This window comes from Telmatherina bonti (assembly GCF_933228915.1).
Source record: "Telmatherina bonti genome assembly, chromosome: 15".
Classification (NCBI taxonomy): Eukaryota; Metazoa; Chordata; class Actinopteri; order Atheriniformes; family Telmatherinidae; genus Telmatherina; species Telmatherina bonti.
The window spans coordinates 39,783,219-39,810,755 of NC_136613.1; the positions used below are offsets into that span (position 1 = coordinate 39,783,219).

Below are 27,537 nucleotides of genomic sequence, written 5' to 3' on the forward strand. Positions count from 1 at the left end.
CCACCGTGTGCGACTGAACGGTTACTGTTCTACAATCTGACTTACAAACATCTTCACCAACGCTGCAGCTGCGCCTCTTCACGTCTGTTTTACATGTGCTTTTTATTTCCAGCAGGTAGAGAACCAGGTAGGCTACAGTAGACATGTTTAATACAGAGCGTGCACGAGTCATGTCTGTCTCTAGGCAACCGTGACTGTCCAACACGCAGGCGCAGAGGGGAGGAGGATGGACCTGCGCAGTTTCTGCATGAAAAGAACGTTTTTACTGGCTGCTGTGCTTTATTTAGTTAATTATTTTTAGATTGAGTGTTGATGTGACCGACATGTGTAGGCTGTTGGATAGTTATGAAAATGTTGAACAAAGTGCGTCCCGTATTGGTTCAATCTGGGATGCAATGTTTTTTCTGTCAATTAAAGGACGATTCCGTATTTTACGGGATGGGTGGCAACCCTAGTGGTGGTGTCAGTATCCTCAAATATTTTATATTTCTATGATCTGAACAACTTAAACTACAAAGCTATGAAGTATAAATGCCATAAAAGATTATTAAAATGAGGAAGTGAAATGTATTTTAGTTTAGGAGATACATTCCTTATTAGGAGCATAAAAGGTGGTAGTGATTGAGCTGTTCAAAAGAGCTGCTGACAAATCCTGACCACAGCTATGACTACAACTTCAATTTCTGTCGCCACAACTCCTTCGACCACGCTCACAAGTTCTGTGACACTGACGACAATTTGGCTTCACATCAAGTTCATGCTGTGATTTGGTTGGATGCTCTTCTGCTTTTTTTAACCCCTCTGTTATGACCCAACTCTGTGAGGGCAAATGTGCCGAACAAGAGATAAGTGTGGCAAGATGTTGAAAGTTGGACCAATACCAATTTATTGTCACATTAGGAGATGAGGTATAAAAAATCTAAATAAAAGCAATAATAAAGGAGTTGAGGTTAAAGATTCTGCTTAAAACAACAAAATGCCAATAACAGCCCATAAAAGGAAAACAGGCCGGAAAAGTTAAGTATATACAAACAAAAGCTGCACCGATAACTGTCTAAAAAGAAAAATACAAACAAATGGTATCCAACTCTACACCAATAGCCAATCCCAACTTCTCACTAACCAAACCAACAGAAAGAGAAGCTATCAGGGCTTTAAACAACCATAAACGACCATAAAACAAAACTTAAACAGCCGTTTAACCGTAGCTCAAAGCCACGTACTTTTAATACGACTGTTGACAACCAAGCAACCACAAACAAAGGACCTATACTAAAAACAAATCTCCCCTGGAAATCTCACCATAAGTCCAAGCACAAAAAAACTGAGGAGCAAGCAGCTGCCCTGACTGAAGGCTTCCAGGTGTCTTTTATTTCCTGGTGGTTGGTAGAACCAGCCGTGATTGGAGCATCAGTTGTCCAGGGAGAAGGGAGGAGATGAAGGTCATTATGAAGATCATTATGTTTTTTTTCCTGTCTGTAAAGCGTCTTGAGATGGCATTGCCGTGATTTGACACTATACAAATAAAGTTGAATTGAATTGAATTGAACTGAAGGTGTGACCGGTTGGACCAATCACAGCCAGAGAGCAAGAAAAGATTTGAATGAGTAATGGATCACAGGTGTCGACTACGACAGCACGAGCACCCTCCAACTTTATTGAGGCTAATAAAGAAATAAAAATATTTTAAAAAAGGAAAAAAAAAACTGAATAACAAAAATAATGATGTAAAGTTTCGAAATTTGAATCATGATAAGAATAAAACTAGAAAAAGCACTCGGAGTGCGCAGACCTCCGCCAAGCACAATGTTATAGAATCCTTCCGGATCACCACCAAAATGCAATCAGTTCTTCCTTTTCACATTTCCAACAAGTCCTGAAAATTCCATCAAAATCCATCCAGAACTCTGAGTTATCTTCAACACAAACAGATAAACGGCGGGTAAAACGGAGGGAATTATCCAGAAAGATGGACTTGCATGTTGTGGCCTTCAGGGAAAAAGTCTTCATCCTCACTGCAGGATTCTGGTCTGGAAGAAAAATCCTCCACTCTCCTCAGTCTGCCAACAGCTGATGAGCCATCACCTCCAGATGTGTAACAAAACAAAACTATACTAAAAACAATCAAGAAAAATATGTTAAATCTGCTGAAGAACTATCGTTAAAAATACCAGAATACTAATATAACTAATTGTGATGTTCATATTAAAAAACTAAATTATACTCTTTATTTTACGATCGCTCTAATAATTGTTGCGCTCTTAGTCTCCTGCAAGCTCCGTGTTCCGCCATGTGTTTATATGGCTGCAGTGCACGGCACACAGCCATGTGTAGTTCGGGGGGTCAAGTGATGGCGGTGAGCTCCGTGCCACTTGGCTACATTTTTTCTAATATCCTGACAATCTGCTCGGTAACCACCCGAATTTTTAGTAGATACTACGAGCTATGTCCCTAGAATCATTTTGGCCTCAATCTTTTGATAGCATGGGAAACCAAGGAAACCAAAAGACAAAAATGATGCGTCCTCAGGGAACAACGACTCGCACCAAGATGGCGAAGGGCCGTCTAGCCCTGATGCTAACGAAGCTACCGTTGACCTAGACCCAGCCATGGCTTTGCCGTCATAGCCTTTGAGGCTATGACGGCTAACATAACAAAAGTGATTGATGATAAGCTGGGCCCATTGTCTACAACGGTACGCCAGCATGCTGAAGATACTAAAGCCACAAACACGCGGCTTGATGAGGCTGAAGCTAGGATACTAGCCTCCGAAGACATGATTGCAGCCTATGAATCCAGAATCGGACAGCTGGAGAAGGAAGTCCGTTTATCATCTGAAAAGGCTGACATAGCAGAAAACTACAGCAGACGTCTCAATATCCGACTTTTGGGTATGGCTGAGGGCTTGGAGACGAATCAGCCGGTTCATTTTTTGGAGTCGTGGTTACCTCAGTTTCTTAAGATACCCACTGACACGGGGCGTATTCGGCTTGAGCGCGCACACCGGGTACCTGGGTCACAGCTGTCTGCCGCTGTAACAAACCTCGGCCGTTGCTGCGATGCTTCCATGCATTTCAAGACAAGCAGCGGGTGATGGAGGTGGCGCGCAGGGCCAGTCAAGGTGACGCTCTTGCGTACAACCGGTCCCGACTTTTCTTCTATAATGACTTCTCTGCCTCCGTCGTGAAGAAGCGTAAGGCCTTTGATCCAGTTAAACGCCAGCTACGGGACCAGGGAATATCCTACGGGTTATTTTATCCAGCCACTTTGCAGGTTTCTTACAATGGTGCCAAGAAGAAGTACACATCTCCTGATGAGGTCCTCGCCTTTCTACACTCACTCACTTCTGACTGATGCAAGTACTAATACGTGATTTATATTGTCTGATGTATTGGTTGCTGATCATGACTGCCTATAATTTGTTTTCTTTGTAACGCCAAGTGGCGCAATTGCTGCTTATTCGATGGTGTGTCTATGCTCTGTTTGAGAACAGTAGAATATGAGAGAGTTGTCCCTTTGTTTTTAGGGAAAGACCCCATTATTTTATTTTGGCTTAGTATTTTTGTTTTGTTTAATTGTTCTAGTTCTTTTTCTTTGTTCGTTGCTCAGGACGAGAGTATTTGTCAATGCCTTATAGCTGATTGTTTTCTGCATGTAAATTTTTATCTCTTTTGCATGATGTCAGCATTTACATTTTTGCAATTTTTTTTTTTTTTTGTCATTATAAGGTCCAACGTAAATATTAAATTTTGTTCCTGGAATGTGAGAGGTTTACAAAAATCTGCTAAGAGAGCTGCAATTTATTTATTTTTAAAGAGAGAGGAGATTTCTATTGCATTTCTTCAGGAAACTCATTGTGAAAACAAAGATTTGACTAAACTCCATAAGAGCTGGGCTGGTCAAGTTTTTGCAACTTCTTATTCTTCATATGCCAGAGGGGTGGCAATCTTGGTTAACAAAAAAGTCCCTTTCACTGCTACAGATCCTATTGTAGATCCTGTAGATCCTGCTATTGTAGATCCTTCAGGATGCTTTGTCAGGGTTTCAGGTACACTCTTTGGTCAGACTGTTTCACTTTTAAATTTATACCGTTCACCCGGATATTCGCCCGACTTTTTGTCGAAAGTGTTTTCACAGTTTGCAAATTTGGCCTCTGATCACTTGTTTGTCGGGGGTGATTTTAATTGTGTTCTCGACCCCTCTATTGATAAATGTCCAGTCCATGGTTTATGTATGTCCAAACAGGCCAAAATGCTCTCCTCTTTATGCCAAGATACAGGGTTTTCTGATGTTTGGAGATGCTTACATCGAACAATCCAGGAGTTTACATTCTTCTCTCCTCCACATAAAAGTTACTCCAGACTTGATTACTTTTTTGTTCCTTCCACTAATATAGCCCACGTTCTCTCTTGTTCTATCGGCAACATTATACTTTCTGATCATGCTCCTGTATTTATGGTTTACAATTTTACCAATAATGCTTCCCTGTCCAAATTTTGAAGATTTCCCCCCTTTCTTCTTTAAGAAGATGCTTTTATTTCTTACTTAAATTCTGACTTGAAGATTTTTTTGTGCATTAACTCTGTTTCTGCTAAAAATCCTTCTATTCTTTGGGAAACTTGTAGGTCCTATTGCAGGGGGCTGGTTATTTCCTATATGGCATCTAAGAAACGACATAGAACAGAACATATTAAGCATCTTCAATCTAGCTTAGCTGACCTTGAACAGAAACATATTTCTACACCCAATCCTGAATTACTTACAGAAATTTCAGCTGCCAGAGCAGCTTTGAATACTCTTCTAATTCAAAAAGCAGAAGACTCTCTTAAATTTGCTAAACAGAAACTTTACGAATCCGGAGATAAACGTGGTAAATACCTTTCAAATCTTGTGAAGAAGCGATCGGCTGCTCATACTATAGTTTCTATTGTGGGTTTAGATCGTTCCAGGTATTTAGATACGAAATCTATTAATGCTGAGTTTGCAAAATTTTATTCAGATTTATACAAGTCGGAGCAGCCTCCTAATGCTATAGATCTCATGCATTCTTTTTTTTCAGATATTACACTTCCAGAGATTACAGAAACTCAGAAACAGAGTTTTAATTTACATGCAGAAAATAATCAGCTATAAGGCATTGACAAATACTCTCGTCCTGAGCAACGAACAAAGAAAAAGAACTAGAACAATTAAACAAAACAAAAATACTGAGCCAAAATCACCAGGGAGGAGGCTCTCCTAGCATTGAAGTCTATGCCATCTGGGAAGGCCCCAGGGCCGGACGGGTTTGGGTACGAATTTTACAAAGTGTTTTGTGACACTATTATAGACCCCATGCTTGCCATGCTGGATCATTCATTTACCTTAGGTGTCCTCCCTCCCTCTTTAAGGGAAGCAAATATTTCTCTTATTCTAAAAAAGGGAAAAGACTGAAAAATGTGCATCCTGTAGACCGATTGCTTTGCTTAATTCATACCAAAAACTACTTTCTAAAATACTGGCTTTAAGATTAGAAAAAATACTCCCCGATGTCATTTGCAATGATCAGACTGGTTTTATAAAAGGTCGGCACTCTAGTGACAATATGAGACGCCTACTAAATATTATTCAGTTACTTCATGACTCTAGAGGCCCAGGTTTAGTGGTTTCTCTTGATGCTGAAAAAGCGTTTGACCGCGTAGAGTGGTCATATCTATTTTATGTTCTGGCTAGATTTGGCTTTGGTGACACCTTTCTCAAGTGGATTCAGATTCTCTATAGTTCACCAACCGCCTCTGTCATTACTAACGGATTTAGATCTGATAATTTCCCTCTTTTCCGAGGGAACCGGCAGGGTGACCCTTTAAGTCCTCTGCTCTTCAATCTTTCCATTGAGCCATTAGCTCAAGCAATCAGACAGAATAAATTAATATCAGGAATTTTGGGGAATGATAGAGAACATAAGATTTCACTGTATGCGGATGATGTACTAATTTTTATGTCTAATCCTCTATCCTCTGTTTTGAATTTGGTCCGTACTATTGCTCTATTCAGTGAGTTCTCTGGCTATAGAATTCATTTTTCAAAATCGGTGGCCATGCCTTGGTCCTTGGTGTCAATTCCTGAGCTGCATATACCATTTCCATTTCGTTGGTCACCATCTGGATTTGTTTATTTGGGCACATTTATAACACCCTGTTTTGATTCTTTATATAAAGCTAACTATCCACCTCTCCTGGATGCCATAAAATCAGATTTAGATCGGTGGACTCCTTTGCTGTCTATGCCTATGTCTTGGCTTGGTAGAGTTGCTCTTGTCAAAATGTGTATCTTACTGAGGTTGCTTTACCCTATCGAGATGATACCGGTTTTATTAACAAACAAAGTGATCAAGTTGCTTGAAGGGTGGCTGAGTTCTGTTATATGGAGTAAAAGAAAACCTAGATTGAAAATGTCTAAACTTCAAAGACCTTGATCTGATGGGGGTCTTGATATGCCCAACTTCAGACATTATCAGTTAGCTGTGCATCCTGCGTGTAATAACTCAGTGGTTCCAGAATGGTAATATGTCAATGTGGTTTGACATTGAAACCAACCAGTGTAGTTGCCCTCTTTGGAACCTCCTTTTTGTGAATAGTCCTGTCAAAGAAATTTGTAGAAATCCTATTTCTTTAAATATTGTTAAGGCTTGGAAAATGGTACGTAAACTGGAGGCATGCCATAACCGTACCTCTCCTCTCACTCCAATTGTAGATAATCCGGATTTTTTGCCTGGCTGCAAGGACCAGGGTTTTAAACTTTGGTCAGGGAAAGGTATTAAAAAATTAGGAGACTTATTTGAAAATCACAGGCTGATGTCTTTTATACAGGCACAACAAAAATTTGGGTTACAGAAAACGGATTTTTTCAGATATCTACAACTTAGGCATTTTATTATTCAAGATACAACACTAGCAAATACTGATTTAACTGCTGTAGAAAATACAATTTGTTCTCAGGGTAAACATTCCATTTCTATATTTTATAAAGCTATAGTTTCTAATATTCCCTCTGCCTCTGTGTCTGTGAAATTAGCATGGGAAAATGATTTGGGCATTTTGATAGAGCCTGAGGTGTGGCAAGAAGTATGGGAAAAGGCTGCGAGAATTTCTGTTTTTAACCGGACCATGGCAGTTCAGTTTAGGATATTACATCGGATACATGTATACACCTGTTCTCAAAAATAAGATGGATCCAAAGTTTTCTCTGTTGTGTTGGAAATGGAAAGCTGAAGTTGGTGACTATTTACATGGTATGTGGTCATTTGTAAAAATACAACATTATTGGTCTAGTGTGGTTAAAGATTTGTATTTTATTTTTAATATTACCATACCCTTGAATCCCAGATATCTTCTTCTTGGCCTCCTGGACCCACATATCCAACCCAAGTACAAACCACTGTTTAATTTGTTAACTTTTACTGCCAGAAGGAACATTTTGCATTTTTGGATTAAGGACTCCGCTCCGACAAAAAAATCATAGCATAATATCACAATGGAATGTATCCCTAATGAATACATTACGTGTATGCTTCACACCTCTACGGACACTTTTTACTCCACCTGGGACCCATATTTGAGATTTATTGGCCCAAGTTTAGCATCCCGTGTGCTGAAAGGATTTCCCTCTCGTTAACTATGTCTGTCTTTTGTTTGTTTCCTCAGTTGTATATATGCTGACATCTTAATTTTTTATTTTTTAATTTTTTTTTTTTTTTTTACGTTTATTTGTACATACTTTTTATACATAATCTCTCTTTAGTTTTGCCTGAGCAGTTGTGTTTTTTTGTTTGTTCATAATTCAATAAAATGGAAAAAAAAAAAAAAAAAGCTATGTGTCATTCTGTGCTCCACCGTGTGTCTTTATGGCTGCAGTGCACGGCACACAGCTATGTGTCATTCTGTGCTCCACCGTGTGTCTTTATGGCTGCAGTGCACGGCACACAGCTATGTGTCATTCTGTGCTCCACCGTGTGTCTTTATGGCTGCAGTGCACGGCACACAGCTATGTGTCATTCTGTGCTCCACCGTGTGTCTTTATGGCTGCAGTGCACGGCACACAGCTATGTGTCATTCTGTGCTCCACCGTGTGTCTTTATGGCTGCAGTGCACGGCACACAGCTATGTGACGACACCATTGATGTGTGGTGATGTTTATTTTAGAGTACTTTAATTGCAGCTGTACTTTTCCATTTTAAAAGTGTTCAGTAATAATGTTATGTTTTTGTGTTTTAGGTAGAACTCCAGAGGATGTTGTTCACAGAAATTATTGTAGTGTACCAGGAGCATGGGGGTCTGCTATTGAACTTTTGACGTGGATCGGGACACCATTGCTTTGACTGCCATCATTGCTGAAGTCCTCATTGCTTCAGAGGGTGAAAACTTGAAGCCAACATTACCTCATTTGCAAAATCTTGCAAAGTTTTCTTGGAGGGAAACCAGTGTTCAAAGAAAAACTTAGAGAAATGAAAAAAGTTTCTGATCTGCTAGCCATTAAATATAAGTTAGAAAAGCAAATCATTCTGATGTAATGTATCTGTTGTAGAGTTTAGGGCTTTAAAAGCTTCACAAAGTTTCTTTTTTCTTTAACCTGTCCTGTCCAGCATCTCAGCATACAGAACAGCAATCTGCGTGCCATATTTTTGCCAGACAGATTTGCTGTCAAGGGAGACATCTCATGTAAATAGCTGCCCTTGATAATGTGAATTTTATTATTATTATTATTATTATTTATTTTGTAATCATCGTCAGTCTTGATATGGCCAAGCTGGACCTGGCAGGGGAAGAGGGAAAAAAAAGAAGATGAAGGGAGAAAAAGAGAGCGAAACGAATGGCGTGTCTAAGCTGCTAAAGTTACAGTATTCGCAAAACAATATAAACTACTACAGTAATAAAACAACATATAAGGAGAATAGTGACAATATTCAAAACAAACAAAAAAAAAGTAAAGAAAGTAAATGACTTAATAAAATAAAGTTTCATTTGTTGTGGCCTTTGTAGTGACTAGTGTTTAAAAAGAACAGAAGCAGCAGTCTGTATTTTTTATGGTAACGTTTGGGTTACTGTTGACTTTATTTGTACATTCATGAGAAGATATTTATTTTTCATACTTTATTAAAGACACCCCCAGGCACAGACCCCAACCGCCCCACCCCGGAGACAGCCATGCAGACTCATAGACACATAGACATATAGACATATAGACATATAGACACATATGTCACATAGACGCCCAGGAGGCGGCAGAGGGGGGTCCCAGTCAGAGTCCCCCGCAGTCAGGGGGAACAGGCCCCAGCAGGCCCGGACCAGCGAGGACCGGCCCCGCCGGGCAGACAGAGGGCGGGCCCCCCGGCCCCAAGAGCCCGGAAGCAACCCCCCACCCCCGCAGGCAGAGGGCCCAGCCCACACCGACGGAGGGCCGGGATCCCCAGACCGCCACCGAGCGGCAGCCAGGCCGCACCCCAGTGGACCAGCAGCGTCCCCCAAGACCCTCCCCATGCACGCACGCACACACACACACACACACACACACACACACACACACACACACACACACACACACACACATGTGCACACACACACACACACATCCACACTTCCTCCTTAAACACACCCTATCCACCCATTCTCTGACACACGCTCAAACTCACACTCTCCTACCCCCGTTCTTTATACACACACACCCCCTCACACACACATCCCTGCTCCCTCTATAATCACCCATTCTTCCATCCACACACACCCCACTCTACACACACACACACCTCCCTACACCCCTCTATCCACATTCACACTCCTCATTGTACACCCACCCCATCACTTCCCCGTACCACCAACATAACCCCACATACACACCCCCACCCATCTGCATACACCCCCCCTTCCTCCTATCCCAGCGGCCACCCACTTTCCTAAATTCTTTCACCCGGGGGAGCAGGGGATAGGAGGGCCCCGATCAGGGCCCCACAACTACCCCCCACCCCTGTCAATGCCCCCCCACCACTCCACACATGCAGCCGATCCAGCACCACCCAGGGCCAGCAGCAGTCCCACCCCCGCCAGGCCAGCCCAGACCCAGGCCCCCTGAACAGCACCACTCCCCCACCCAAACCCCCCCGGCACAGCCCCGGAAATAGGGGTGTGGCAGGACCCCATCGTCACCCCCTCCCTCCCAGCTTATGAATGATTGTGAAGTGTGTGTTGTTTGCAATTAAAATTGGGAAGAAGTAACCACATCATGTTGGGAGCGGGACCACCAAAGCAGCCCCGCCCACCGCACACTGCATGCCCCCCCCCCCAAAACATTTTCTAAATTTAAGGTTACCATTCTCTTGAACTACCTACACTGTTGAAAGTTAAAAAAAAAAAAACCCATTTATGTGTGAAAACATTTATATATATAAAACTTGTTGAATAAATGTTGATAAGAAACTTGTACTAATGAGAACTGAATGTGTAAGGTTACTTATAGATCAAAATCATGGGAACTAAGCTGGCTTTCTTTTACTGTACAGTTTCGCCGTACTTACTAAGTACATCATAAGATATTCCTCAGCAATTACCCAGTAAAATACATATAATACCCTCTGAAAAACTATAATACTAACTTAAACATAATGTTTGCGTAACTTATTTTTATTTATGGCTAACACAAATTGGCATTAAAAACTAATTTTTATGCTCCAAAAAATACATGTTCAATCGTGTTTTTACCATGATTACAAATATAACTAAAGACTTTATTACCAGGTAATAACAGAGGGTTTTCACTGTGCTTCAACAGGTTTTTCTTTCCACATATTCACTTACCTGTTCCTGTACCAAGTAGTTTGTTGCTTAGTAACAAGAACTTCAATAGTAAATTCTGAGTATTTAGATGCTGGATCTGTCTTTGTGTTTCAGATTTAGTCTTTAACTGTTCTAAAGTTAAGTCCATTTACTCACAGTTCATCAGCAGTAAGACGAGAAGCTGCTGTTGAGTTAGCAGTGATGCAGGCTGTTCTGAAGATCATGGCTGAAGAAGAATATCATCAGCAGGAGTTGCAGAGGTTTGAAGCTGAACACAAGTTGATAGCTGCAGATCATTAAGCAAAGAAGCACGTCTTGTCTTCTAACTTGGCGTCTCCAAGAAGAAAAGGAAGAAACGGAACAAAGGCTGGAAAGAGAGAGACAAGAAGCTGTTTTCTTAAGATAACAAGAAGAGGAAAAGGCTGCCCAAAAATAGCAGACTTACAAAAATGGCTTGAATGTCTGGAGATGAAAAAGCTGAATGCAGCCAGAGCAAGACTTCAGATTTATGATGGACATGAGCTTCATTTAGAGCAAGACACTAAACAAGTGATCTGTGAACTGCCAGCAGTCAAGCAAGCACTTCCTGAAAGGCCTACCTTATATCAACTTCCAGATCCACCAATGAATGTGGCTCCAAAAACTGAGGTACAAGATGACAGAGTGGAGTTTGGGAATGTCTTGGCAGAAGCAATAACAGAAAAAATGTCACCTATTCCAGAGCCTGCTATGTTTTGTGGCGATCCCCTCAAGTTCAACCAATGGAAGTCATCCTATGAAACACTTATTGGGAGGAAAAGTATCCGAGTCATTCAGGAAATCTTCTATCTTCAGAAACACAAGGGGGAACAGTAACAGATACATGAAGTTATTTTTTTACTCATTAAGAAGAAGCATTTCACTCAGCATAAATTCTGCTCATTGACAGATTTGGTCACCATTTTGTTATTGCCAAAGCTTTTCGAGACAAATTACATGCTTGGTCCAAAATAGCCTGAAGGGAGAGTGCAAAGAGTGCTTCTTACACAGTTACAAATCTGCCATGATTCATTGAGAACCAGAAACTCACAGCAAGGCTACTTGAGCGGTAAATCACTAGTTGGAACTCAAAAGCTACAGAATATCAGCTTGAACACAGATTTCCAACCTTTAGTAATTTGATTACATTTCTAGCGATGGAAGTCAGCATTGTTTGTGACCCTACCATGTCTTACCAAGCACTGTGGCCAAGTGAGACTAATAAGGAACAGTAGTTACACCAGTGAAATACCCAAAATAGCATGCATGTTTTGCAAAAAGATAGGACATGGCTTGCAAAAGTGTAAAAAATTCATTGACAAACCAGTCAGTGACAGAGTTAAATATGTGAGAAGTGAGAAACTGTGCTTCAGTTGTTTGAGCCCTGGTCAATCTAGAAGCTGCTGTAATAGAATGAGCTGTAACACTTGCTCAAAATGCCATCCGACATGCCTCCATGAGAATCACTTTGCGCAAGAGTGAGTACTAAAGACAGAACAATCTCAATAACTGGGTCGCAGTAATGAACAAAAGCAGTCAGCACCATAAGATATAGTTAAAGAGATTATACCCAACCAGGTAGTGCAAGATAGGAACAGCAAACATACTTCAGCAATAGTACCTGATTAGGTCTCTACCTCTGATGATTCAAGCACGGAAGTTGTGTTGATGCACTGTCAGACTTACAATATGATTCTTCTTTCATTCTTGAGGGACCGGCAGGTTTCCTCAATGTAGACACAGAACAAGTAAAACAGAAGCTGTTTTACTGCAGCTGGAACTGCAACTTCCAGCTGCAGTTCGAAAGGTTCGAAAGGTACAATCATTTTGTGTAAAAGACTGAAAGGTCTGCATTTAAGAGGTGTGTTTTCTTTCAAGAAGATAACAATACCAACCACTTAGACTTGTGAGTTCGTTCAGCTGATGAAAAGAAGTTTGCAGGCACGCTTAGACTATACAAGTTCATTTCCAACAACAAGAAGGTACTGGAATCCATCTGAAGGGAAGAATGTGTTGACTGTGTTAAAGACCTGGACATTCTATTCTATTCTATTCTATTTCATTGTAGAGTCATTTAGACGCTTTTATCCAAAACGACTTACATCTGAGTGAGAACAACACAAGCAGGAAATCAGACAGTAGAGGACATGGTAGGAAGGTGATGGTGGACTGTCCAGTTGGGCGCAGGTCCTTCCATGAAGCTACAGGATTGTTTTTTTTTGTTTGTTTACTCCCTTCCCATCCCATAATATCACCAATGTTATAGTCCAAAGAATTAATACCATAAAGTTTGTTGCAAAGAACTGGACTAAGTTCTCCAACTTTCCAACAAATACAGCTAAACTAAGTGTTGAAGTTCTCCTTGAAGAGCTGAGTCTTCAGCTGGGTCTTAAAAGTAGACAGGGACTCTGCAGAGCGGACAGAGTTTGGGAGATCATTCCACCATCGTGGAACAACAGAGGAAAAGAGTCTGGCTGGTGATTTAGTCCCACGTTGTGGTGGTAACACGAGGCGTCTTTCACTAGTGGAACGTAGCTGTGGAGAGGGAGTGTAGGTCTGGATTAGGGAGTGAAGGTAGACGGATATGTATGTATGTATATGCATTGTGTGCATTCATTGCAATACGAGAAAATGTCAGGCAGTTAAGGTGTGATCAAGGCACAAACTTTGTGGGTGTAAAGGCATAATTTGTGAATGCTATTAAGGACTCAACATATGAGCAGCTAAAATAATGAGAGATTGTAATGAACATTTTGTCATCAAGCCACATTGGCAGTTTTTGGCAAAGACAAATATGGACGATCAGAAACGCCTTCACAGCAATCCTTGATGAATCACCTGAAAGTCTGGACAGTTCTTATCTACAACCTCTCTGAAGGAGGTGATGGCAACAGTCAACAGCAGACCACTGACAACATCTGAATGATCCAACTTGTCTTGAGCCTCCCAAACCCAGCTACATTCCTATGATGGAGATAATAGCACCACCTCCTGGGGAATCTGTGAGCCAGGATTTATACCTGCGCAAGACATGGCAACAAGAGCAATTCTTGGTGAATGACTTTTGATCAAGGTGGAATAAGGAGTACCACCTTAATCTTCACCAAAGATAAGAATGGCTGAAGAGCAAGAGAAATACGTGGGATCTCGACTGAAGGGATCCCACAGTGGAAGTCAGCTCCAGAAGCTATTCCCAACGCTGATGGAACAGTCGGAACGGTAAAGTTACTGATGAGTGATAATCAGGGAAACGAACCACAACGCCGGTTTACCTCCACAGACCGGTACATTAAACCATTTCATTGCTTGAAACAAACACTTGAGTAAATTTGTGAAGATAAGTAAATTAATATCACTTGTTTGTGATTTAGTGGGAGTTTGATATTATTTATACAATTGTTTATATTTTTAGATTATTTGTATTGTTGATTTAAGTTTGGAACTAGATTTTGCGGTTAGGAACCAACGAGACGTTCCTGGCTGCACAGCCACCGGTTCTGTTACGTCCAGCTGCTCTGGAAGGCAGAAGGGTTTTGTCTGATGACGTACCGTGTCAGTATGAAGACTTTTTACTTCATTCCGTCTCGGTTATGTGCAGCCACTGGTATGTTTGCTGATCTTTAATTAATTTATTTTATTTATATTTCTGTATGGGTTATGCCTGTTAAGGCGTACCTAAAGATTTCCCAGTGAATAAAGAACTACGGTGTTTGTCCTGGAGGGAGTGCCGACGTGTGCTCAGGAATGAACCGACTGACATAATGAACATGTTCTTTAATTGGTTCAGTTCCACCTTAATCCAGTCCATCAGACCACATAGCCCTCACGATCCACAGGTTTCCTGTCTCCACTCACCATGCAGCCAGCTCAAGGACATGAACACATCTACCAGACCTCCTTGGTCTCCACCTGTCAGGTTCAGGGAAAACAGAACCAGTTCAGGGCAGCAGGTCCAGATGGTTTCAGCTCTAGAGTTCTGAAAACCTGCCTGGACCCACTGCAACCTTTTCCACACCAGAAAAGACTGTTGTAGAAAACATCCTGCCTTGTTCCAGGACCTGACACATTCCAATCATCTGGACCAGCTGCCTTCAGGTCCCATCATACTGATTTTTCATGGTTATTAGTTTATGTTTGGTTTGTCTCTAGTTAGTGATGAAGCACCCAAACCTGGCATGGTCCATGTAAGTTAACAGTTTGTTTTGTCCTAGAGGAAGACATCATCTTCCGGAGGTGGGATGGAGATGTGATGAGAGTCAACACACAGAGGAACGAGACACACGTCCTCCTGAAGAACACAACATTTGTGAGTTTATCACCAGCAGTTACTCAGATAGCAGCTCGAGGAGCTTATTGCAGGTTAGAACCCCCTCAGTATGGAGAAAAACATGATGCTGTATAAAAACACACCTGCGTATAGAGCATATTCATTATTAGCCTTAAAAACAATAAATACCTGCAGCTCCCAACACCGTCTCCCTGAGAGATGGGGGGTTTGGGGGGCCGCCTTAACGTGCAATTTGCTCTTTAAAAACGATTTCAATGTTGCAGGAAAACAGTCTGAAAGCTAAAATAATAACTTTTTCTTTCTGTAAAATTTCTATTGATTCATGTTTCTGTTTACAGGAAACATTTAAAGCGTTGCATTTCCACGTGTCTCCAGACCTGAACTTTGTCCTCCTGGCGTACGACGTCCAGCAGGTAGGAAGCTCCTCCTGTTCTACACCTGGTGTTGCTGGCTCCTCCTCCTGCAGCAGGAGGAGTAGGAAGCTCCTCTTGCTGCAGGAGGAGGTCACCCCCTGCAGGAGGAGGTGACCTCCTGCAGCTTGTTGCATGTTGGAGGCTGGAACTGTTAGTTAAATATCTAAAAAGGAGATTTTCAGTTCAGGTCTGTTGAGTTTTTCCTCTGAAAATGTATTTCTCCAGAAGGAATCAGGTCGTAGCGCTGATTCTCCAGAAGGAATCAGGTCGTAGCGCTGATTCTCCAGAAGGAATCAGGTCGTAGCGCTGATTCTCCAGAAGGAATCAGGTCGTAGCGCTGATTCTCCAGAAGGAATCAGGTCGTAGCGATGATTCTCCAGAAGGAATCACATTGTAGCCATGATTCTCCAGAAGGAATCAGGTCGTAGCGATGATTCTCCAGAAGGAATCACATCGTAGCAATGATTCTCCAGGAGGAATCAGGTCGTAGCCATGATTCTCCAGAAGGAATCAGGTCGTAGCGTTGATTCTCCAGAAGGAATCAGGTCGTAGCGTTGATTCTCCAGAAGGAATCAGGTCGTACCCATGATTCTCCAGAAGGAATCAGGTCGTACCCATGATTCTCCAGGAGGAATCACATCGTATCCATGATTCTCCAGAAGGAATCAGGTCGTAGGCATGATTCTCCAGAAGGACTTAGGTAGAAGCCTTGATTCTTCAGAAGGAATCACATCGTAGCCATGATTCTCCCGAAGGAATCAGGTAGTAGCCATGATTCTCCCGAAGGAATCAGGTCGTAGCCATGATTCTCCAGAAGGAATCAGGTCGTAGCCATGATTCTCCAGAAGGGATCGTATCGTAACCATGATTCTCCAGAAGGAATCACATTGTAGCCATGATTCTCCAGAAGGAATCAGGTCGTAGCCAATGATTCTCCAGAAGGAATCACATCGTAGCCATGATTCTCCAGAAGGAATCAGGTCGTACCCATGATTCTCCAGGAGGAAACACATCGTATCCATGATTCTCCAGAAGGAATCAGGTCGTACCCATGATTCTCCAGAAGGAATAATATCGTAGCCATGATTCTCCAGAAGGAATCAGGTCGTACCCATGATTCTCCAGGAGGAATCAGGTCGTAGCCATGATTCTCCAGGAGGAATCAGGTCGTAGCCATGATTCTCCAGAAGGGATCACAGCGTAGCCATGATTCTCCAGAAGGAATCAGGTCGTACCCATGATTGTCCAGAAGGAATCACATCGTAGCCATGATTCTCCAGAAGGAATCAGGTCGTAGCAATGATTCTCCAGAAGGACTCATGTTTGAGCCATGATTCTCCAGAAGGAATCACATCGTAGCCATGATTCTCCAGAAGGAATCACATCGTAGCCATGATTCTCCAGAAGGAATCACATCGTAGCCATGATTCTCCAGAAGGAATCAGGTCGTAGCCATGATTCTCCAGAAGGGATCACAGCGTAGCCATGATTCTCCAGAAGGAATCAGGTCGTACCCATGATTGTCCAGAAGGAATCACATCGTAGCCATGATTCTCCAGAAGGAATCAGGTCGTAGCAATGATTCTCCAGAAGGAATCAAATCGTAGCCATGATTCTCCAGAAGGAATCAGGTCGTACCCATGATTCTCCAGGAGGAATCACATCGTATCCATGATTCTCCAGAAGGAATCAGGTCGTACCCATGATTCTCCAGAAGGAATCAGGTCGTAACTATGATTTTCCAGAAGGAATCAGGTCGTAGCCATGATTCTCCAGAAGGAAACATGTTGTAGCCATGATTCTCCAGAAGGGATCACTTCGTAGCCATGCATCTCCAGAAGGAATCACATCGTAGCCATGATTCTCCAGAAGGAATCACATCGTAGCCATGATTCTCCAGAAGGAATCAGGTCGTACCCATGATTCTCCAGAAGGAATCAAATCGTAGCCATGATTCTCCAGAAGGAATCAGGTCGTACCCATGATTCTCCAGAAGGACTTAGGTAGAAGCCATGATTCTTCAGAAGGAATCACTTCGTAGCCATGATTCCCCAGAAGGAATCACATCGTAGCCATGATTCTCCAGAAGGAATCACATCGTAGCAATGATTCTCCAGGAGGAATCACATCGTATCCATGATTCTCCAGAAGGAATCAGGTCGTACCCATGATTCTCCAGAAGGACTTAGGTAGAAGCCATGATTCTTCAGAAGGAATCACTTCGTAGCCATGATTCCCCAGAAGGAATCACATCGTAGCCATGATTCTCCAGAAGGAATCACATCGTAGCCATGATTCTCCAGAAGGAATCAGGTCGTAGCCATGATTCCCCAGAAGGAATCACATCGTAGCCATGATTCTCCAGAAGGAATCAGGTCTAAGCCATGATTCTCCAGGAGGAATCAGGTCGTACCCATGATTCTCCAGAAGGAATCAGGTGGTAGCCATGATTCCCCAGAAGGAATCAGGTCGTACCCATGATTCTCCAGAAGGAATCACATCGTAGCCATGATTCTCCAGAAGGAATCAGGTCGTAGCCATGATTCCCCAGAAGGAATCACATCGTAGCCATGATTCTCCAGAAGGAATCAGGTCGTACCCATGATTCTCCAGAAGGAATCAAATCGTAGCCATCATTCTCCAGAAGGAATCAGGTCGTACCCATGATTCTCCAGGAGGAATCACATCGTATCCATGATTCTCCAGAAGGAATCAGGTCGTACCCATGATTCTCCAGAAGGAATCACATCGTAGCCATGATTCTCCAGAAGGAATCAGGTCTGACCATGATTCTCCAGAAGGAATCACATCGTAGCCATGATTCTTCAGAAGGAATCACATCGTAGCCATGATTCTCCAGAAGGGATCGTATCGTAACCATGATTCTCCAGAAGGAATCAGGTCGTACCCATGATTCTCCAGAAGGAATCAGGTCGTAGCCATAATTCTCCAGAAGGAATCACATCGTAGCCATGATTCTCCAGAAGGAATCAGGTCGTAGCCATGATTCTCCAGAAGGAATCACATCGTAGCCATGATTCTCCAGGAGGAATCAGGTCTGACCATGATTCTCCAGAAGGAATCACATCGTAGCCATGATTCTTCAGAAGGAATCACTTCGTAGCCATGATTCTCCAGAAGGAATCAGGTCGTACCCATGATTCTCCAGAAGGAATCAAATCGTAGCCATGATTCTCCAGAAGGAATCAGGTCGTACCCATGATTCTCCAGGAGGAATCACATCGTATCCATGATTCTCCAGAAGGAATCAGGTCGTACCCATGATTCTCCAGAAGGAATCAGGTCGTAGCCATAATTCTCCAGAAGGAATCACATCGTAGCCATGATTCTCCAGAAGGAATCAGGTCGTAGCCATGATTCTCCAGAAGGAATCACATCGTAGCCATGATTCTCCAGGAGGAATCAGGTCTGACCATGATTCTCCAGAAGGAATCACATCGTAGCCATGATTCTTCAGAAGGAATCACATCGTAGCCATGATTCTCCAGAAGGAATCAGGTCGTACCCATGATTCTCCAGGAGGAATCACATCGTATCCATGATTCTCCAGAAGGAATCAGGTCGTAGGCATGATTCTCCAGAAGGACTTAGGTAGAAGCCTTGATTCTTCAGAAGGAATCACATCGTAGCCATGATTCTCCCGAAGGAATCAGGTCGTAGCCATGATTCTCCAGAAGGGATCGTATCGTAACCATGATTCTCCAGAAGGAATCACATTGTAGCCATGATTCTCCAGAAGGAATCAGGTCGTAGCCAATGATTCTCCAGAAGGAATCACATCGTAGCCATGATTCTCCAGAAGGAATCAGGTCGTACCCATGATTCTCCAGGAGGAAACACATCGTATCCATGATTCTCCAGAAGGAATCAGGTCGTACCCATGATTCTCCAGAAGGAATCATATCGTAGCCATGATTCTCCAGAAGGAATCAGGTCGTACCCATGATTCTCCAGGAGGAATCAGGTCGTAGCCATGATTCTCCAGAAGGACTCATGTTTGAGCCATGATTCTCCAGAAGGAATCACATCGTAGCCATGATTCTCCAGAGGGAATCATGTTGTAGCCATGATTCTCCAGAAGGAATCACTTCGTAGCCATGATTCTCCAGAAGGAATCACATCGTAGCCATGATTCTCCAGAAGGAATCACATCGTAGCTATGATTCTCCAGAAGGAATCAGGTCGTAGCCATGATTCTCCAGAAGGGATCACAGCGTAGCCATGATTCTCCAGAAGGAATCAGGTCGTACCCATGATTGTCCAGAAGGAATCACATCGTAGCCATGATTCTCCAGAAGGAATCAGGTCGTAGCAATGATTCTCCAGAAGGAATCAAATCGTAGCCATGATTCTCCAGAAGGAATCAGGTCGTACCCATGATTCTCCAGGAGGAATCACATCGTATCCATGATTCTCCAGAAGGAATCGGGTCGTACCCATGATTCTCCAGAAGGAATCAGGTCGTAACTATGATTTTCCAGAAGGAATCAGGTCGTAGCCATGATTCTCCAGAAGGACTTAGGTAGAAGCCATGATTCTTCAGAAGGAATCACTTCGTAGCCATGATTCTCCAGAAGGACTTAGGTAGAAGCCATGATTCTTCAGAAGGAATCACTTCGTAGCCATGATTCCCCAGAAGGAATCACATCGTAGCCATGATTCTCCAGAAGGAATCACATCGTAGCCATGATTCTCCAGAAGGAATCAGGTCGTAGCCATGATTCCCCAGAAGGAATCACATCGTAGCCATGATTCTCCAGAAGGAATCAGGTCTAAGCCATGATTCTCCAGGAGGAATCAGGTCGTACCCATGATTCTCCAGAAGGAATCAGGTGGTAGCCATGATTCCCCAGAAGGAATCAGGTCGTACCCATGATTCTCCAGAAGGAATCACATCGTAGCCATGATTCTCCAGAAGGAATCAGGTCGTAGCCATGATTCCCCAGAAGGAATCACATCGTAGCCATGATTCTCCAGAAGGAATCAGGTCGTACCCATGATTCTCCAGAAGGAATCAAATCGTAGCCATCATTCTCCAGAAGGAATCAGGTCGTACCCATGATTCTCCAGGAGGAATCACATCGTATCCATGATTCTCCAGAAGGAATCAGGTCGTACCCATGATTCTCCAGAAGGAATCACATCGTAGCCATGATTCTCCAGAAGGAATCACATCGTAGCCATGATTCTCCAGAAGGAATCAGGTCTAAGCCATGATTCTCCAGGAGGAATCAGGTCGTACCCATGATTCTCCAGAAGGAATCAGGTCTGACCATGATTCTCCAGAAGGAATCACATCGTAGCCATGATTCTTCAGAAGGAATCACATCGTAGCCATGATTCTCCAGAAGGGATCGTATCCTAACCATGATTCTCCAGAAGGAATCACATTGTAGCCATGATTCTCCAGAAGGAATCACATCGTAGCCATGATTCTCCAGAAGGAATCAAATCGTAGCCATGATTCTCCAGAAGGAATCAGGTCGTACCCATGATTCTCCAGGAGGAATCACATCGTATCCATGATTCTCCAGAAGGAATCAGGTCGTACCCATGATTCTCCAGAAGGACTTAGGTAGAAGCCATGATTCTTCAGAAGGAATCACTTCGTAGCCATGATTCTCCAGAAGGAATCAGGTCGTACCCATGATTCTCCAGAAGGAATCAAATCGTAGCCATGATTCTCCAGAAGGAATCAGGTCGTACCCATGATTCTCCAGGAGGAATCACATCGTATCCATGATTCTCCAGAAGGAATCAGGTCGTACCCATGATTCTCCAGAAGGAATCAGGTCGTAGCCATAATTCTCCAGAAGGAATCACATCGTAGCCATGATTCTCCAGAAGGAATCATGTCGTAGCCATGATTCTCCAGAAGGAATCACATCGTAGCCATGATTCTCCAGGAGGAATCAGGTCTGACCATGATTCTCCAGAAGGAATCACATCGTAGCCATGATTCTTCAGAAGGAATCACATCGTAGCCATGATTCTCCAGAAGGGATCGTATCGTAACCATGATTCTCCAGAAGGAATCACATTGTAGCCATGATTCTCCAGAAGGAATCACATCGTAGCCATGATTCTCCAGAAGGAATCAAATCGTAGCCATGATTCTCCAGAAGGAATCAGGTCGTACCCATGATTCTCCAGGAGGAATCACATCGTATCCATGATTCTCCAGAAGGAATCAGGTCGTACCCATGATTCTCCAGAAGGACTTAGGTAGAAGCCATGATTCTTCAGAAGGAATCACTTCGTAACCATGATTCTCCAGAAGGAATCAGGTCGTACCCATGATTCTCCAGAAGGAATCAAATCGTAGCCATGATTCTCCAGAAGGAATCAGGTCGTACCCATGATTCTCCAGGAGGAATCACATCGTATCCATGATTCTCCAGAAGGAATCAGGTCGTACCCATGATTCTCCAGAAGGAATCAGGTCGTAGCCATAATTCTCCAGAAGGAATCACTTCGTAGCCATGATTCTCCAGAAGGAATCAGGTCGTAGCCATGATTCCCCAGAAGGAATCAGGTCGTACCCATGATTCTCCAGAAGGAATCACATCGTAGCCATGATTCTCCAGAAGGAATCAGGTCGTAGCCATGATTCCCCAGAAGGAATCACATCGTAGCCATGATTCTCCAGAAGGAATCAGGTCGTAGCAATGATTCTCCAGAAGGAATCACATCGTAGCCATGATTCTCCAGAAGGAATCAGGTCTGACCATGATTCTTCAGAAGGAATCACATCGTAGCCATGATTCTCCAGAAGGACTTAGGTAGAAGCCATGATTCTTCAGAAGGAATCACTTCGTAGCCATGATTCTCCAGAAGGAATCAGGTCGTACCCATGATTCTCCAGAAGGAATCAGGTCGTAGCAATGATTCTCCAGAAGGGATCACATCGTAGCCATGATTCTCCAGAAGGAATCAGGTCGTAACTATGATTTTCCAGAAGGAATCACATCGTAGCCATGATTCTCCAGAAGGAATCAGGTCGTAAACATGATTCTAAAGAAGGAATCAAATCGTACCCATGATTCTCCAGAAGGACTTAGGTAGAAGCCATGATTCTTCAGAAGGAATCACATCGTAGCCATGATTCTCCAGAAGGACTTAGGTAGAAGCCATGATTCTTCAGAAGGAATCACTTCGTAGCCATGATTCTCCAGAAGGAATCAGGTCGTACCCATGATTCTCCAGAAGGAATCAAATCGTAGCCATGATTCTCCAGAAGGAATCAGGTCGTACCCATGATTCTCCAGGAGGAATCACATCGTATCCATGATTCTCCAGAAGGAATCAGGTCGTACCCATGATTCTCCAGAAGGAATCTGGTCGTAGCCATGATTCTCCAGGAGGAATCAGGTCGTAGCCATGATTCTCCAGGAGGAATCAGGTCGTAGCCATGATTCTCCAGAAGGACTCATGTTTGAGCCATGATTCTCCAGAAGGAATCACATCGTAGCCATGATTCTCCAGAGGAGATCATGTTGTAGCCATGATTCTCCAGAAGGAATCACTTCGTAGCCATGATTCTCCAGAAGGACTTAGGTAGAAGCCATGATTCTTCAGAAGGAATCACTTCGTAGCCATGATTCTCCAGAAGGAATCAGGTCGTACCCATGATTCTCCAGAAGGAATCAAATGGTAGCCATGATTCTCCAGAAGGAATCAGGTCGTACCCATGATTCTCCAGGAGGAATCACATCGTATCCATGATTCTCCAGAAGGAATCAGGTCGTACCCATGATTCTCCCGAAGGAATCTGGTCGTAGCCATGATTCTCCAGGAGGAATCAGGTCGTAGCCATGATTCTAAAGAAGGAATCAAATCGTACCCATGATTCTCCAGAAGGACTTAGGTAGAAGCCATGATTCTTCAGAAGGAATCACATCGTAGCCATGATTCTCCAGAAGGACTTAGGTAGAAGCCATGATTCTTCAGAAGGAATCACTTCGTAGCCATGATTCTCCAGAAGGAATCAGGTCGTACCCATGATTCTCCAGAAGGAATCAAATCGTAGCCATGATTCTCCAGAAGGAATCAGGTCGTACCCATGATTCTCCAGGAGGAATCACATCGTATCCATGATTCTCCAGAAGGAATCAGGTCGTACCCATGATTCTCCAGAAGGAATCTGGTCGTAGCCATGATTCTCCAGGAGGAATCAGGTCGTAGCCATGATTCTCCAGGAGGAATCAGGTCGTAGCCATGATTCTCCAGAAGGACTCATGTTTGAGCCATGATTCTCCAGAAGGAATCACATCGTAGCCATGATTCTCCAGAGGGGATCATGTTGTAGCCATGATTCTCCAGAAGGAATCACTTCGTAGCCATGATTCTCCAGAAGGACTTAGGTAGAAGCCATGATTCTTCAGAAGGAATCACTTCGTAGCCATGATTCTCCAGAAGGAATCAGGTCGTACCCATGATTCTCCAGAAGGAATCAAATGGTAGCCATGATTCTCCAGAAGGAATCAGGTCGTACCCATGATTCTCCAGGAGGAATCACATCGTATCCATGATTCTCCAGAAGGAATCAGGTCGTACCCATGATTCTCCCGAAGGAATCTGGTCGTAGCCATGATTCTCCAGGAGGAATCAGGTCGTAGCCATGATTCTCCAGGAGGAATCAGGTCGTAGCCATGATTCTCCAGAAGGACTCATGTTTGAGCCATGATTCTCCAGAAGGACTCATGTTTGAGCCATGATTCTCCAGAAGGAATCACATCGTAGCCATGATTCTCCAGAGGGGATCATGTTGTAGCCATGATTCTCCAGAAGGAATCACTTCATAGCCTTGACACTCCAGAAGGAATCACATCGTAGCCATGATTCTCCAGAAGGAATCAGGTCGTAGCCATGATTCTCCAGAAGGGATCACAGCGTAGCCATGATTCTCCAGAAGGAATCAGGTCGTACCCATGATTGTCCAGAAGGAATCACATCGTAGCCATGATTCTCCAGATGGAATCAGGTCGTAGCAATGATTTTCCAGAAGGAATCAGGTCGTAGCCATGATTCTCCAGAAGGAAACATGTTGTAGCCATGATTCTCCAGAAGGAATCACTTCGTAGCCATGATTCTCCAGAAGGAATCACATCGTAGCCATGATTCTCCAGAAGGAATCACATCGTAGCCATGATTCTCCAGAAGGAATCACATCGTAGCCATGATTCTCCAGAAGGAATCAGGTCATACCCATGATTCTCCAGGAGGAATCAGGTTATAGCCATGATTCTGCAGAAGGAATCAGGTCGTACCCATGATTCTCCAGAAGGAATCATATCGTAGCCATGATTCTCCAGAAGGAATCAGGTCGTACCCATGATTCTCCAGGAGGAATCAGGTCGTAGCCATGATTCTCCAGTAGGAATCACATCGTAGCCATGATTCTCCCGAACGAATCAGGTCGTAGCCATAATTCTCCAGAAGGAATCACATCGTAGCCATGATTCTCCAGAAGGAATTCGGTCGTAGCCATGATTCTTCAGAAGGAATCACATCGTAGCCATGATTCTCCAGAAGGAATCAGGTCGTAGGCATGATTCTCCAGAAGGACTTAGGTAGAAGCCTTGATTCTTCAGAAGGAATCACATCGTAGCCATGATTCTCCCGAAGGAATCAGGTCGTAGCCATGATTCTCCAGAAGGGATCGTATCGTAACCATGATTCTCCAGAAGGAATCACATTGTAGCCATGATTCTCCAGAAGGAATCAGGTCGTAGCCAATGATTCTCCAGAAGGAATCACATCGTAGCCATGATTCTCCAGAAGGAATTAGGTCGTAGCCGTGATTCTTCAGAAGGAATCACATCGTAGCCATGATTCTCCAGAAGGAATCAGGTCGTAGCCATGATTCTCCAAAAGGGATCACATCGTAGCCATGATTCTCGAGAAGGAATCAGGTCGTAGCCATGATTCTCCAGAAGGAATCACATCGTAGCCATGATTCTCCTGAAGGAATACGGTCGTACCCATGATTCTCCAGATGTAATAAGGTCGTAGCCATGATTCTCCAGGAGCAATCATGTCGTAGCCATGATTCTCCAGAAGGAATCAAATCGTAGCCATGATTCTCCAGAAGGAATCAGGTCACATCGTAGCCATGATTCTCCAGAAGGAATCACATCGTAGCCATGATTCTCCAGAAGGAATCACATCGTAGCCATGATTCTCCAGAAGGAATCAGGTCGTAGCCATGATTCCCCAGAAGGAATCACATCGTAGCCATGATTCTCCAGAAGGAATCAGGTCGTAGCAATGATTCTCCAGAAGGAATCAGGTCGTAGCCATGATTCTCCAGAAGGAATCACTTCGTAGCCATGATTCTCCAGAAGGAATCACATCGTAGCCATGATTCTCCAGAAGGAATCACATCGTAGCCATGATTCTCCAGAAGGAATCAGGTCGTAGCCATAATTCTCCAGAAGGAATCACATCGTAGCCATGATTCTCCAGAAGGAATCAGGTCTAAGCCATGATTCTCCAGGAGGAATCAGGTCGTACCCATGATTCTCCAGAAGGAATAAGGTCGTAGCCATGATTCTCCAGGAGGAATCATGTCGTAGCCATGATTCTCCAGGAGGAATCAGGTCACATCGTAGCCATAATTCCCCAGAAGGAATCACATCGTAGCCATGATTCTCCAGAAGGACTCATGTTGTAGCCATGATTCTCCAGAAGGAATCAGGTCGTAGCCTTGATTCTCCAGAAGGAATCAAGGCTACGACCTTGATTCTCCTGAAGGAATCAGGTCGTACCCATGATTCTCCAGAAGGAATAAGGTCGTAGCCATGATTCTCCGGGAGGAATCATGTCGTAGCCATGATTCTCCAGAAGTAATCAAATCGTAGCCATGATTCTCCAGAAGGAATCACATCGTAGCCATGATTCTCCAGAAGGAATCAGGTCGTAGCCATGATTCTCCAGAAGGAATCAGGTCGTAGCCATGATTCTCCAGAAGGAATCACATCGTAGCCATGATTCTCCAGAAGGAATCAGGTCGTAGCCATGATTCTCCAGAAGGAATCACATCGTAGCCATGATTTTCCAGAAGTAATCAGGTCGTAGCCATGATTCTCCAGAAGGAATCACATCGTAGCCATGATTCTCCAGAAGGATTCAGGTCACGTCGTAGCCATGATTCTCCAGACGGAATCACATCGTAGCCATGATTCTCCAGAAGGAATCAGGTCACATCGTAGCCATGATTCTCCAGAAGGAATCAGTTCTAAGCCATGATTCTCCAGAAGGAATCAGGTCGTACCCATGATTCTCCAGAAGGAATAAGGTCGTAGCCATGATTCTCCAGGAGGAATCATGTCGTAGCCATGATTCTCCAGGAGGAATCAGGTCGTAGCCTTGATTCTCCAGAAGGAATCAAGGCTACGACCTTGATTCTCCTGAAGGAATCAGGTCGTACCCATGATTCTCCAGAAGGAATCATGTCGTAGCCATTATTCTCCAGAAGGAATCAAATCGTAGCCATGATTCTCCAGAAAGAATCAGGTCACATCGTAGCCATAATTCTCCAGAAGGAATCAGGTCACATCGTAGCCATGATTCTCCAGAATGAATCACATCGTAGCCATGATTCTCCAGAAGGAATCACATCGTAGCCATGATTCTCCAGAAGGAATCAGGTCGTAGCCATGATTCCCCAGAAGGAATCATTTCGTAGCCATGATTCTCCAGAAGGAATCACATCGTAGCCATGATTCTCCAGAAGGAATCACGTCGTAGCCATGATTCTCCAGAAGGAATCAGGTCGTAGCAATGATTCTCCCGAAGGGATCACATCGTAGCCATGATTCTCCAGAAGGAATCAGGGCGTTACCATGATTCTCCAGAAGGAATCAGGTCGTAGCCATGATTCTCCAGAAGGAATCATGTTGTAGCCATGACTCTCCAGAAGGAATCATTTCGTAGCCATGATTCTCCAGAAGGAATCACATCGTAGCCATGATTCTCCAGAAGGAATCAG

The 27,537-nt window shown here is 43.5% G+C and overlaps 1 protein-coding gene across 1 annotated transcript in view; it reads left to right on the forward strand.

Moving 5' to 3' along the window:
* The window catches only part of LOC306766933 (inactive dipeptidyl peptidase 10-like), a gene marked incomplete at both ends in the record, with an annotated part of 238,030 nt that overhangs the window by 18,244 nt on the left and 192,249 nt on the right, over positions 1–27,537 (forward strand). Inside the window, 2 exons of the mRNA XM_079254791.1 lie at positions 15,035–15,129; positions 15,450–15,524. Of these exons, the coding sequence (XP_079110917.1) occupies positions 15,035–15,129; positions 15,450–15,524 (170 nt within the window). The remainder of the gene's footprint in view (positions 1–15,034; positions 15,130–15,449; positions 15,525–27,537) is intronic.